Below are 14,901 nucleotides of genomic sequence, written 5' to 3' on the forward strand. Positions count from 1 at the left end.
CCGATACTCCTAGTGGTTGTATGGAAAACACGTCAATAACTTGACACCGCCTATAACTTAAGAAGGAAGCGTGAGATAACATTTATAACGATCCTTATCCCACCCCCACCCCACAGACGCCCCGCCCCCACGTTCAGCAGGATTAGAACAGAGTTTACTAGTAAGATGTCCGTCTTTGTTTGCATGCTGAAGGCGTATCAGCTTGCCCTATCACTTCCTTGTTGTCCAAAATTATATGTTCGGTTGCGTAGCGTTCGTCATAATGAACAATGTTGTTGACGACGACGTTGACGATGGTGACGAATCCGAGTGCACTCGCGCGGCTTCAAATGCGTTGCAAATGCATCTGGCGTCGTTAAATGAAAGATACGGAGGATGTTGTGACGGAGATCGTGGAATGCATAGCAGTTAAATCATTATGATGACGTCACGTTAATGAGGCTGCAGTTGATGTGTAGCCAACACCTCTTGGGTCATCCTGGAAGTGTTTTCTTCTCTCTTTTTTTCCTCCAAAATATGTCATTATGGCGAAATTCTATTGATAACTCCAATCCGTCGATTCTACTTCCGGGATTGTCCTCATTGTTTCTGTTGTGTTGAGTCTACAAATACATGCACATATCGAGTGAAAATGTGCGGATGTGACGAGATGAGTGTTTACAAGCTTGTTGATTCCAACGACCTAACAAGAATATAATCCACACACACATTATGTTTCGCATAATCACATGATACACAATAGTTGGCATATTCATTTTCGGGGTTTTTTTCGATTGGAAATATTCCTTCGTGTCACGATATGCACATCATCATGTGTTAACCGACCACGTCATGACACCACGCTGCAGTTAGCGACTTCAGCCTCGTCGACAGGATCGTTATCGACAGTACATATAAACGTTTATAGGGTTAACATAATGAACCTCTTTTCACTTTTTACTCCGCTTTCAGCAATATCCCAGCAATATCACGACAGGGGACACCAGAACTGGGGTTCACATCTTATACCCATGTGGGGAATTGAACCCGGGTTTGGGGCGTGGCGAGCAATCGCTTTAACCTCTAGACTAACCTACTGCCTCATACTTAATGCAAAGATCACTTTCATTTCATCATACCAACTGCGTTCACTGGTGTTAATCTAGAATTCTTCAACTGGATGTCAATAATAATGAGAGCGTGAGTTCACTTTTAATTAGATCGGAATTATTGTTTTCATAAAAGTAACTGGCATGGGGCAGGTTGGCCAGTCGGTTATACTTCTGCGGCCAGTAATGTAGGTTAGTGAACAAGAATAACTGACAGAATCCCCGACCATCAGGGACTGGGAACAAGTATTGCAACATCTCCAACCACAACAACAAGGTAGCGAGGTCACATGACAGTACGACCAACATGTAAAAGCTCGTCGCTTCTGAAACCCGGAAGGGCACGTGATCGTTTATGTATGTCGTTGGTATCTGGCGTCATACTGACATATAATGTTAATAAAGCGATTATACATACATACACATTAACTGCGTACCTTGAATCAGATTGCCGTGTACCTATTCTGCCGGATTGACGCAGCTATGCAATGAAATCGTACCCTGCTTTGTAATGATAAACATCTTAAATGTTGAATACAGAGGAGGTTTAGAGTTCGGATGCTTGTAGTCAATAGGGTGTGCTGGTGAATGTATGCATGGTGTGCGGACAAAAACCGTAAGGACAAAAACCCCTTAGGACTAAAAACACTTTTTGTCCCAAATTTTTATGCGCATTATAGCTCGCTTCATTAAGACAACTGGGCGGCAGTGGCATTTCCGACTTGAAAAACCAGCGCTACCGATTTCGTGTAAATAACGAATACAACATCCATGTACATTTAGATTGTTAAATATCAACCCGTAAAGGCCCGGGTTAGAACTAGTCCTCAGCAACCCAAGCTAGTCGTAAGAAGCGACTAACGGGATCGGGTGGTCTGGCTGGCTGACTGGATTGACACGTTATCGTGTCCCAGTTGTGTAGATCGATGGTCATGTTGTTGATCAGTGGTTGTCTGGTTGGGGCTCAAATATTTGCACGCCGTTATCAGCAAGCATGCTGCTTCCGAAGTTCTTGAGGTCTGGATATCCGTCAAAAAATGACAGGGAAGATTGTGGTCTTCTAAATATAGAATCTTCTATAGAATCACCAGGAAATTGGCCAACACGTTATATTTATGGACATAAAACACAAAAGCAAACCGAAAGGCACACTTGGGTTTTACTGTCTGCAATCATTTACATCGAGTAGGATATATCAGTGAAGTGTCATCAGCTGGCTGTTTCAGCTGGTTTCCATGGTATGATTTGGATGAGGTCACCACTGCTTACGATGCAACAATACAAGTGAGTGCGATATTTGTGAGTGTCAATACGCAGCGAATAGTCTTGCAACTTCCGGGAATCAAAAACCATTCGATATTTTTTCAACCAATCAGATTACAGAACAAGGTGACTTTTGGTTTACGGCGAGTGTGAGTACTCCTCTTGGAGAATCATCAAATTTCTCTGAAAATAGAGGTTGGGAATTATTTGAACATATATAAAACAACTAATCTTCCTGATATGTTTTATTAAAATAATTTTAGAACGCATTTGTGACATTATCACAAAGGATAAAATAGTTCTTTTATGTACACAACAGAACAAAATATACAAAGCACATCTCCCAATAACACCATCATTCACCATACACAGTGTACAACCTTACACTTATAAAACACAGCACATTTCAACGTCACAAACATACACTGCTCAATTACATGATAAAACGGACATTTACTCGCCTTGTTTGTTGTTTATCTCACATAATAACTGAATAAATATAAACCTGACTGTCCAGTTATTGACATGAGAATCTATCTACAATGACATGCATCAAAAAAATCAAACAGCACACTGCCCAAGTCAACACAGTTGATTCTTAAAAGGACGGGTAGCTGAAAACCGATATTAACCCAGCATTTCACCATTCATTACCACAGGCCCCAAACTGATTATCATTCTATGTTATTCGTGAGTTACTATTACAACAGGTCACAATGTTATGAACCATTATGGGTCAAGAGCCAGCTGTGCTAAAGTACATAACTAGGACTACAACTAAACAAGAAAAACTCATAAGTGAGAGAAATGGCCTGTAACATTCATATTTCACTCATCATACCAGACTTTGAAAAATTGTGGTGTTCAGTCCCTCATTTTATAGGTATGTTTTAATGAGCATATATTAAAGAATACTGGTCTCTTTTGATATCAAACTAAACACTGTTCTGAAAAAGACCTACTCTCGGGTACCTCTGAAAAAGACGAAGAATCCTCACATGTATGTTATCACTTTCATAACAACAAAATAACATTGAAAGCAAGCATAATTTTAGGGTTCTGGAAATTTATGTAGAGCCTCTGAAAATAAAACAGTATTACCAGTGTAAAAATATATTTAGGCAACATGAGTGAATGTGTCTTAGATCATGAGAAAAACTGACATACTAATTATTTGACATTGGCACTACAAATCAACTACATTGGTAGACTGATACACAACAAAACCAGATCTGATGCCCCATAATTCGAAAGGAGCACAACACATAATAAATCTATTTACGTCTGAAGTTCACACAGAATCATCTGCAATCACCGTGTGATAATTAATTACTTGATTTTTAATTCATATTTGCAGATCCAAACCAGATTGACCAAATAATGATTGAAATTCAAAATAACTCAACGACACTGCACTGCAGGATGCTCGACACCATGAAATGTTTACCTCAAACTTACACGAAACAATTTTTCATTAGAGCCATTTCATCAGTCAACAGGACCTAAATTCATAAAAATCTTACAGCATCTGTTTGCATATACTGGGACTGGGATAGAGAACTCTGACAATGGTCCATCTTCAGGATTATTAGCCATTTTCTGAATTTAGAAGGGCCACTGCCCTTGTATCAATTGTAACCATCTAAATATTAACGGACCATTTTTTATTCTATTGTGCAAAATGGACCATGGTCCAAACCTTTCCCATTCCCTGATAAATTTTAAAAATGTTCCATAACATGTCAATGACCAAGTATTGTTATCATCTTAGTGATGACAGTCCAACTTATACATCAGACTTGCATTAATTGTCCATCTTTAGTGACTATATCATCTACCATACTGACTAGATACTACATAGCAACATGAAGTCTGGACACACATGGATTATTCAGGTTATTCTCCAGGGTATACTGAACCAGAGACCGTTGACCACCGATAAATAACAAATCAAACATATATCTTGACTTATGCTAAATATATTACTATATTGTATATATTACAAGGTAAGTCATTAAGCTAATGTTGTATTATGCTGACATCAGCAATATTTCAGTAATATCTGCACAGAATAACAGAATAACAGCAGCCTTGTCTATACAAACCAATGGGTGATGTCATGAGTAATGTTGGATGAGGTGAAGGGTGAAAGGTCAACGACCTGGTCACACCCGTCCGATGCTGATTTCAGTGAGTAGTTCAACTTTACATAACATTTAGCACTCTTCCGTCAATATCACTTGAGGGACACCAGAAATGGGCTTCATGCATTGTACCAAGGTGGGTAATCAAACCCCGGTTCTCAGCATGACAAGGGAACCACTAAGTTCCCCCAACACCCCTTGTACATTTATGAGTGATGAAATTGTGTGTCCAGTCTAACCTATCAGTTAGATGTCATGCTGTAGGAACATCTAACTCATATACCACCATTTTGGTGAAAACTATGATTACGGTATGGTACAGAGAAAACTAAAACCACTATGTGACATGGCCTGGATTCAAACCCACTATCACAGCTTTCTGACAATCAAAGTGACAACTAGCACAGCTCATTTCATTGCATAGGACCACCTGGTCACCCAAACTTGTGTTTGTCTGTGGTATATTTGATTGTTTTTTAATCAACTGGTATCTGTGATGAGAACTGACATACACAAACTATCATCATATGACCAGCAGTAGGACGTGTGTAATTTTCACCATGACTAGGCTAGTTTATAAAGTCACAAAATTTTGTGTGAAAAGTACAAATACCAAAATTGAGTCAGCCTTTCACACACACTAAGTTTGACAAATGGTGAGTGAGTGAGTTTAGTTTTACGCCGCACTCAGCAATAATCCAGGTATATGGCGGCGGTCTGTAAATAATCGAGTTTGGACCAGACAATCGAGTGGTCAACAGCATGAGCAACAATCTGCTCAATTGGGAACCTATGACATGTGTCAACCAAGTCAGCAGGCCTTACCACCCGATCCCGTTAGTCGCCTCTTAAGACAAGCAAGTCACCTTTTATGGCATAGTTGCTGAAGGCCTATTCTACCCCTGGACCCTCACAAGTCAGTTTGATAAATATATTTATAGCAGACAAATATACTTATTTACACAATGATCACAGATATACAACCTCGACATGGTATGCAGTCATGCAGTTTAGCACGTAACTTGAATACACCATTTTGTTAAAAAGCAGTCCTTAGATTTATTCAGTGTAAGAATGCTGGATATGATTAGCTTTCTATCCAAAACTAACATATATTAATAGTGCAACAAGAGGCACCATAAGCAGAACTCAAAAAGTTCTGCTAACATCTGAACAATTTCAGGTAAATTGGATCCATTACTCTGGTATGAATGCATGATTGAGAGACTGAGTAAATCAGTTTAGTTTTATACTGCACCTAACAATATTCCAGCAAAATGACAGCAGGGGACACTAGAACTTCACACATTGTACCCAAGTGTGGAAACAAACCTGGGTCTTTGGTGTGACGAGCGAACGCTTTAACCACACGGCTACCCGACCATCCCTTCTCCAGTGCAATATGCACCTGTTGTGGGGCTGCCACAGTCAATCCCACAGATATGCATCATATCAGTAAAATTTCTGGTTTTAATAAGACTACTAAAGGTTGAGAGAAAAGCACTGATCCTTTAAATTTTCAAGTGTCTCTGACTAGGGGAACAGAGGACTAGCAGACAAGCAGGCTTGCAGCTGTTACAGACACGGAGGGTTTGGACCAAGCTTTGTTACAAATATAGCTCAACATTTCCTTATAGTTACACCCCACTTGGCAATAGTCGAGCTGAATGCCTACAGTCTAAACATAATGGAGTCGGGATCAGACAATCCAGTGACTGACACTATGACCATCTACGCAACATGACGACAAGAATCAACCAAGGTGTAAACTTGTTACTTGCCTCTTACAAGTGATGAAGATTTTCAAAAGGGGTGGATATTGTCAAGGGTGCTTACATATATGAAGCACAGTCGTTGCTAAACATTACAACAAGAGGCCGCAGGTACATCCTCCTATTCCATACATAGCAACAAGACTCTAATCACACATGGACACATCAAACATAACAGCATCTAGCTTGTATAAGGCACTATGTAAATGACAAATTTGCATAATATAACTGATCATACAGTTAATCAAGTCAGCTTTAACGCAATATTTCAAACACACGTACAACAAATCTGGGAACTTCTAAAGGAGACATGGGCGTACTTGTTATGTTTACATAACTGGTTCACATCTAGATGAGAGACGTTCATGTGAATCAGTTGGTCAGTGGCAGATAGCTGGCCACAAGGAGCACATGCAGCTGGTCGACAGCAAGTCTAACACCCCTCTCCTCTCTCCATCCCACTTTTACAGATGCCTTACATCAAACTGAAGTTTTTTTAACTCTTGATATGGGCAGTTGCTCCCCAAATTAAAAAATCAGAATCCCCCTGCTCACTGACTAAACCTAGAACTGATCACATCTTCCTGCCCAACAGTGAATAGTTAATAACGGCTTATGTTTCCTCTATGACTTAATGATAGTATTTACAAAAGATGCATTATTTCATCTTGGATAAAACAGACATATTGCTTGAAACAAACAAACACTATAAATCCCTCACCGAACAGCTCATCCCAACTGCTGGAATATTTCTGGTTCTTCAACATTTCCCAAATGAAATGTAAATAATTAACTGATGAATTAGATATACACTCCGTCAAAGTAGTTGATAATCGTCACTGTCTTGTCCTCAGCTGTGAGTATGGATTTATGCCACTTTTAGCATTATTCCAACAATATCACACCTGGACTTCATACATTGCTTTACCTCACACATAAATGTCATTTTCTGATCGGCTAAGCGTTCTTGTATTATTTTCAATCTACCCCTCTTACAAGCCGGGTACAATGCAATGTACCCCGCAGCCAATGGTAACTCATTCATTACTTACTGGTAGTACCTATTTATCTCGAATAACATTGAATCACACGTTTTGCGAATGCAAATCAATAGAAGGGAAATAACTCTAAATCTGTTTTTCGTATACTGTCTGCAAGATCCAGTGATGGCTACGAAAAAAGTTTTGCCTCACACTCCAATAAAAAAATTTTGACAAAGCATTCAAATGTAGTCCATGTGGATGTTAAGAAGGGCAATTACACTGCGGGAATTACACAATACAATACCTGTTGGAAAAACAGAAAGATGGAAGATTTGAATCTTTTTTGATTCACACAGGTTGGCTGAAGTGTACAATCTGATACCCAAGCTTCAAACAGTTCAGAATTAACATTGAGGAGTTTGGTAAGATAAATAAGTTGTTCACAGGTCATAAATAAGTTGTTCAATGGGTTGATGTACCCTTGATGTTTGTTTATGTTCCCCTCCCTTTTTGGGCTCTAGGAACATAAACAAACATTGAGGGTTCATCAACCCATGTCCCCCTCGTGACCAGTGTACAACTTATATTGTACCCATGTGGGGTGTCAAACCTGGATCTTTGTTGTGACAAGCACTTTAACAACTTGGCTATCTCACTATCCCCAACTGATCATACAGGTCTGATACAGAATTGAAGCATTATAGTATTTGATTCGTATCACAGAGTTTGACATTGCAGAGTATCGGTTTATGCTTTCAGCCCAGCTTTTGAGAAACAATAGACGTAAATTCTATCGGAACTGACAGATGACAAACGTTTAACAATGTTGGTTTATGTTGCTTGAGCAAGTGACACAAGTACACAAGAATCTATTTGAACTAGATAAGATACCACAACAACATACCTAAAATAATTCCCCCAAACAGTGTGTCTTAATTTCAAAGGGAAGAGAATATCAATTATTTGATTTTAAATTTATCTTACAAACAGCTAACAGTCATACAGAAAAAATGACAATTAATATCAATAATGGGTCATTCAGACAAAATTGAAGGAAGATAGGTTGCATTGTTAGAGAGCTCTGGTTGTTTACTGAAAGGAATCTCAGCTGTGGAAACGTAATAAAATCCCTTCAAAGAATTAAAATTACAGGCATAAGCGTGACTATTAGACAGGCTTTGATTATACCTGTATAACTAAAGCTGTAACTGACAACCCTTCTAAAATAGACCGGAAACATCAATAAAATATAAGCTTAAAATAACACATACTGACTCATTGTCTGAATTATATAGCATGAGCACCCTCTCTTGTTTTTGGCTATAGGTATATACAAGATAAATTACTGCCTTTGTACAAAAATGGCTTAAGCATTTTGAATTCAATGAACCTTTCACTGAATTGTACTAACTGAATCCTGTTTAGTGAGTATGTTTTTACATCACTTCAACAATATTCCTGCAATATTATCTCAGAGAATATCAAATTGCGCTTCACATATTGGACCCATATTGGGAATCAAACACAGGATTTTGGTGTAATGGATGAACACTTTAACAACTGGGTCGGCCTTTTCAATGATTTAGCATCCTATGGCATCAATTACAATAACAGATGGAATGTTTCAGCTGCTGAACTTTTATGACTGAAATTGCCTGAAATCTTTAAGAAATGGTGAGAGACAACTCAAATGTTTTTAAACATTTGTCAACACTGAAAACTCTAATTTCATTCAGTTGTCTCTCTCTATTTCTAAAAGATTTCAGGCAATTTCAGTTTTGAACTTCAGAGAGTCAAGTTCAAAGCCATGTTGAACAATATTTCATTTATAAAACGGCATATCAGAACAAAAAGGGCAGATGCTGGCTGGCTAAGGGAGGTAATTTTGAAAAGCAAACAATTACCAATATCCCACAAGTGAGTGAGTTTAGTTTTAAGCCACACTCAGCAATATTCCATCCATAAGGCGGCGGTCTGGAAGTCATTGAGTCTACAGAAATGGACAGGTACATATAGTTTCCTTGGGTAAATATTCCTCAACATATCAGTCTTGTTGTCCAGATTACAATGACATCTTCCTGTGCAGCATTATGTTAAATTAGGTAATGTGAATCATAAACCTCTCAAAATAGGACGAGTGAGTGAGTGAGTTTGGTTTTACGCCGCTTTTAGCAATATTCCAGCGATATCACAGCGGGGGACACCAGAAAATGGGCCTCACACATTGTAACCATGTGGGGAATCGAACTCGGGTCTTCAGTGTGACGAGCGACACCTTTAACCACTAGGCTACCCCACCACCCCCAAAATAGGATGACAAATACGATGTAATAACTTACTGACTTAAACAATGACATAATTTACACATTCTCTTTCACTCTCCAAACACAGTTCAAGATCAAGGGCACAGATATGTAGAGTGAAGGTCAACCTCTGCTTGATGAATGACAACCTCACAAGCTTCAGATTCTGATCAAGGGAAGCAACTCTTCTATGCTCGTACTGTTACGACTGAAGATATGGATTTATGGATGTAGTGTGGCGCACGCTGTGTAGTCCTTGAGCACTGTGTTACATTTTCAACAACATAATCTTGCAGTCACAGAATAAGAGTCACCAGTCAAGGGAGGTCACTCTATTCTCCAACATCAGCATCCCCATCTCCAACAAGATACAGAATATGGAAAGCTATGGCAAGAAGTCCAGTTCCAAGGAGGTCTCCTAGAGCTGTGAGGTATGGGATGGCAATATTGTCTGGGTCTTCCCCTGTTCTCCAGATGAAGTGGACCATCCAGTTGGCAATATACAGCAGCAATATCACCTGCAACATGGAAGCACAAATAGTAAGATTCATAAACTGTGGATATGAAGACCCTGGTTGGAATTGGTCTTCATAAATCTATTCTTGTCATAAGAAGCAACTAACAGATTAGGGTAATCAGGCTCACTGACTTGGTTGACACATGTTATCATATCCCAGTTGTGTTGATCAATGCTCATGCTGTTAATCACTGGTTTGTCTGGTCCAGACTCAATTATTTCACAGACCACCACCATTAAGCTGGAATAATGCAGAGTGCGGCGTAAAACAAACAAACTTTACTTGAATGTTGTTCAATACTGTACTAAGCTTCAGCTATGTCACAGCAGTCTTTAAACTTTGAGTGCAAACCAGACAATCCAGAGACTTATATTATGAAAAATCCTTTTGGGATATAATGATCAACCAGGTCACTTAGTTTGATTAATTTACTCACTTCATGACAAGCAAGGGTTACAATATTGAGACCAATTCAAACCAATCATAATGTAGTTTGTCTCGCAATCTTTGAACGACACTATTTTCCCCAATATGTACCTCCCTGGAATGCTGAAGCCCTAAATGAAGAATGTCCAGATTTCCTACCTTCTCACCGGTTTTCCCTTTCAATTTTTATGGCTTTGTTTGTTGTTATAATAAATTATTGACTTTTTGGGGGGACTTTTTTCTTACAGTAACTTAAATGTCTCTGATATTCATTGATAAGCGATTAATATTTAGTTAATGATTATCAATCTCAGTGATGTTACAGCCTGTTACATCTTCTCTATCTCTCTTACAGCACAGGCACATACTCTATTATCAAGCCACCTTGTGCAAATTTTGGGCTCTCAGGACCAGTTTAGCCAAGTGTAACACAGGGGATCAGGGTTACAGTGGTGGACCAGCCAATGGCACTGGTAACCTGTTCTTGCCCAGTATTACAGTGGCTGACCAGCCAAAGGCACTGGTGACCTGTTCTTGTCCAGTATTACAGTGGGGGACCAGCCAAGGGCACTGGTGACCTGTTCATGCCCAGTATTACCGTGGGGGACCAGCCAATGGCACTGGTGACCTGTTCTTGTCCAGTACTACAGTGGGGGGACCAGCCAAGGGCACTGGTGACCTGTTCATGCCCAGTATTACAGTGGCTGACCAGCCAAAGGCACTGGTGACCTGTTCTTGCCAAGTATTACCGTGGGGGACCAGCCAAAGGCACTGGTGACCAGGGCTGACTTACACGAAGCGATCTTAGCGCTACAATGATTGTAACTCCCATTCTTCAACACAGGCTTAAGATAGTCGTAGCGCTAAGATTGCTTTGTGCAAGTGGACCCTGTTCTTGCCAAGTATTACAGTGGGGGACCAGCCAAGAGCACTGGTGACCTGTTCTTGCCCAGTATTACAGTGGGGGACCAGCCAAGGGCCCAAGGGCACTGGTGACCTGTTCTTGCCCAGTATTATAGTGGCTGACCAGCCAAAGGCACTGGTGACCTGTTCTTGTCCAGTATTACAGTGGGGGACCAGCCAAAGGCACTAGAGACCTGTTCTTACCCAGCTTTACAGTGGGGGACCAGCCAAGGGCACTGGTGACCTGTTCTTGCCCAGATCTACAGTGGGTGACCAGGTAAGTTCACTGGAGATCTGTTCTTGCACAAAGTCTTACCTGAAGGACTGCAGCTGTCAAGTAGTTGACCCCAAAGATGAGGGTGATAGACGTGTGACCAGCCTGCATATATGAGATGGCATAGATGAAGATGAGATGGCCAGGCACTACTAGCATCAGCAACACTCTGGCTGCCTTGGAGTTGGTACCTGTGGATGTCCAATTTAACCTCTTTAACATTTACAAGCTGGCATGATGAATTTGGGCTGAGTGGGTTAGGTGGCTGACTTTGTGTGCTGGCGAATAGGTGCCTGACTCTGAGGGTGTGGGTTTGAATTCCAGATGGATTCTCAAAAAAATAATAAATTTGTACTTTACTGAGAAAGTGTAATCCCAAAAATAACATGTTACATGAACAAGGGAGATAATTTCAAGGGGTATACAGCCTATAAACAATAAACATAAAGTTTTGGTGTCAAAATTAACACTGATACCAAATTATCACTTGCTATGTAGCATATTTTGGTGTAGATACTATCCCTGAAAATATGAAGAATCTGTAGAACAACAGAGTTATCTCTCTTGTACAAGTAATTTGGATTAGCTCATTGGGTACAATGTGTGAATCCCATGTCCCATGCCATGATATTACCGAAATAATTCTAAAAGCAGCGTAAAACTATACTCACTCACTCACACAAATTTCATAGATACAATTTTCATTATAATGAAACATCCTCTTACTTTTTAAATAATAATAAACATGTAAACTTGTAATTCTTAACATTAGAAAAGAGTACAAAATTAAAAAACACTTACATTTACTTTAATACTTATGTCCATATTATTATCAGTATTCAGTTACAAATCAACATCACCAATGTTTATGCAAAATAACAATGAAAATGATGACTTGTTTACGGGAAAGTAGTAAATCATGTCAGCATGTGTGGCTAGGGTTGGTGAACTTACTACTGCCAAAGAAAGTAGATATAGGGTTGGGGCAGCCACGAGGTGCACTGTCCGGCAACTCCCCCATAACACAGTTTTTATGTAGGTATGTAGAGATACGACTGGCTTGTACTGCTACGAGGTTACCACCCACACCTGCAACATGACATAGTATAGTGTGTCAACTACAGGCCTTCAACAACACATGGTAGTAAATGTACACAATGTTTGGTTTGTTTTGTTTGTTGTTTAAAGACACAACCAGACAATCAAGTGATTCACATAATGGACATCGATCTTTTCAACCAGGAACCAAAGACATGTGTCAGCGAAGTCAGCAAGCCTGACCACCCGATTCCAAGTCCTCTCTTACAACAAGGCATCAGTTGCTGAAGACCAAGCCTAACCCACATCTTCATGGGTTTCTATCAAAATGTAGAAACCACACAATTTTCAAAATCCTAAGACAGTTCAGATATGAATCACTGACCTGACCTTAAGACACATGCCTTGTCCAGATGATCAAAGAGATTAATCCCCATCATGAAATTTATATGGTGTATGTGTATATTTAAGCTGATTCACAAATTCAGTTAAAAACAAGGTAGGAGAATGAACAAACTGCTGTTCCCAAACAACCCCAAAACCCTAACTGTACAACACACCTCGACATTTCAATGCCTAATTAACTTTGTTATATGATATACAGCCATTAGCATAATGTGATAACATTTTTGCGGATGACGAGAATCAGGCATACTTAATAACTTTAACCAATACTTTATTACCCTTTTATATGCTAGGATATACAGGGGATAACACCAGTTTTCACCACAAGCTATATTATTAGTTGTAGAGATCTTAATGCCTATAAAAAATTTGCAAGCCAATGTGTGCACAGATTCAATATAACCATTCTGACAGGATCCCCAGATCCACCATACAGCAGAATAGGAGCTGTTTTCATATCAAATATCTTGAAGTATAATTCATGAATTATAATTCCTAACTTACTTATTATTTCAAAAACACCAAATAAAACCGTTTTACCATGCAAAGCTGCATTAGAACAGTGAGTAAACCAAGACAAAGCCACTTGTGAATGTTATACCTAGATACTTATATGAAGATACAACTTCCAACTTCTTACCATTATAAAACCAGCTTTCTCTTTTTGATTAAATACCCCCCACATAAAATCATCACCACCCCTACTAGCCATAAATTATGAATAGTCCGTTACTTGTTTGTGGTTATGACTTTGTAAACATTACAATACCCTAAAACAACCAGACCTCACCATTGATGACAGGCTGGAAGACAGCTATTCCGTCATGTGTTGAAACTGTAAAATCTAAAATCAATCCGCCAATGCTGAAAGAGATATTGAGAGACGTTATAGAACTGCTATTTGACAAGAACATATAAACAAAAGCTATTACATAATTTGGCCAGCTTAAGCCTTTCAGAAATTGTTATTTTAAAGTACACTTAAGTAGAACTTGTAAAAAAAAAAATTGTTTCTTGTCACAAAATTTCAGTTTGGTAAACTTTTTTGATAATTTTTCAACGGTCACATGTTAAATATTGCTGTAGATATACGTTGACTGCTGGAGTCAGGTATATTCCTGGGGCTTCTTACATGAAGCAACCTTTACTAAGGTTAACCTTAACTCACATTCTTTAACACTGCATTGACTTACGGTGTCTTTTAGTGTTTTGTGAAAGGAGCCCTTGATGCATTACAATAGGCTGTATATTAACAAGGCTTGACCATGTCAGCAATATTCCAGCTATATGGTGGTAGAGTCTAAACAATTAAGTCTGGACCAGGCAATCCAGTGATCAACAGCATGTGCACTGATACACACAGTTGGGACATGATGGCATGTATCAACCAATTTGGCAAGCCTGAACACCCGATCCCTTTAGTCGCCTCCTGAGACAAGCATGGGTTGCTGGAGATCAATTCTAACCCGGATCTTCACAGTGAGCTGTACTATCCAAAACACACAAGACTCACCTGCTAATTGCCATGGCACTGATGACTGGAACCCACCCGGAGTAGATCACGTCATTCACATACCTATTTTTAACACATATCACAACCCACACAGGTATTAGTAACAGGAAAAACACTATGATAGTTGGAGCCAGCCAGTGCTGCTTTCCTGAAAACAAAACACAACTAATTACAATGACACCACTGGCAAACACAAACAGCAACAGATGTGAACGCATCATGGCTTATTAGAGCAGTATCATGAATATGACTAAAAAAATTAAAATGTATA

General features: G+C 39.3%; 1 protein-coding gene across 1 annotated transcript in view; it reads right to left on the bottom strand.

Moving 5' to 3' along the window:
- Nucleotides 1-2,581: 2,581 nt before the first annotated feature.
- LOC137295966 (solute carrier family 41 member 1-like) overlaps nt 2,582-14,901 on the bottom strand; it is a 38,342-nt gene continuing 26,022 nt past the window's right edge. Inside the window, exons 7-11 of the mRNA XM_067827578.1 lie at nt 14,631-14,778; nt 13,908-13,981; nt 12,629-12,763; nt 11,717-11,865; nt 2,582-10,071 (exon numbers count right to left, since the gene is read on the bottom strand). Coding sequence (XP_067683679.1) covers nt 9,886-10,071; nt 11,717-11,865; nt 12,629-12,763; nt 13,908-13,981; nt 14,631-14,778 — 692 coding nt within the window. The 3' untranslated portion in view covers nt 2,582-9,885. The remainder of the gene's footprint in view (nt 10,072-11,716; nt 11,866-12,628; nt 12,764-13,907; nt 13,982-14,630; nt 14,779-14,901) is intronic.

The sequence above is a fragment of the Haliotis asinina genome, chromosome 9 (assembly GCF_037392515.1).
Source record: "Haliotis asinina isolate JCU_RB_2024 chromosome 9, JCU_Hal_asi_v2, whole genome shotgun sequence".
Lineage (NCBI taxonomy): Eukaryota > Metazoa > Mollusca > Gastropoda > Lepetellida > Haliotidae > Haliotis > Haliotis asinina.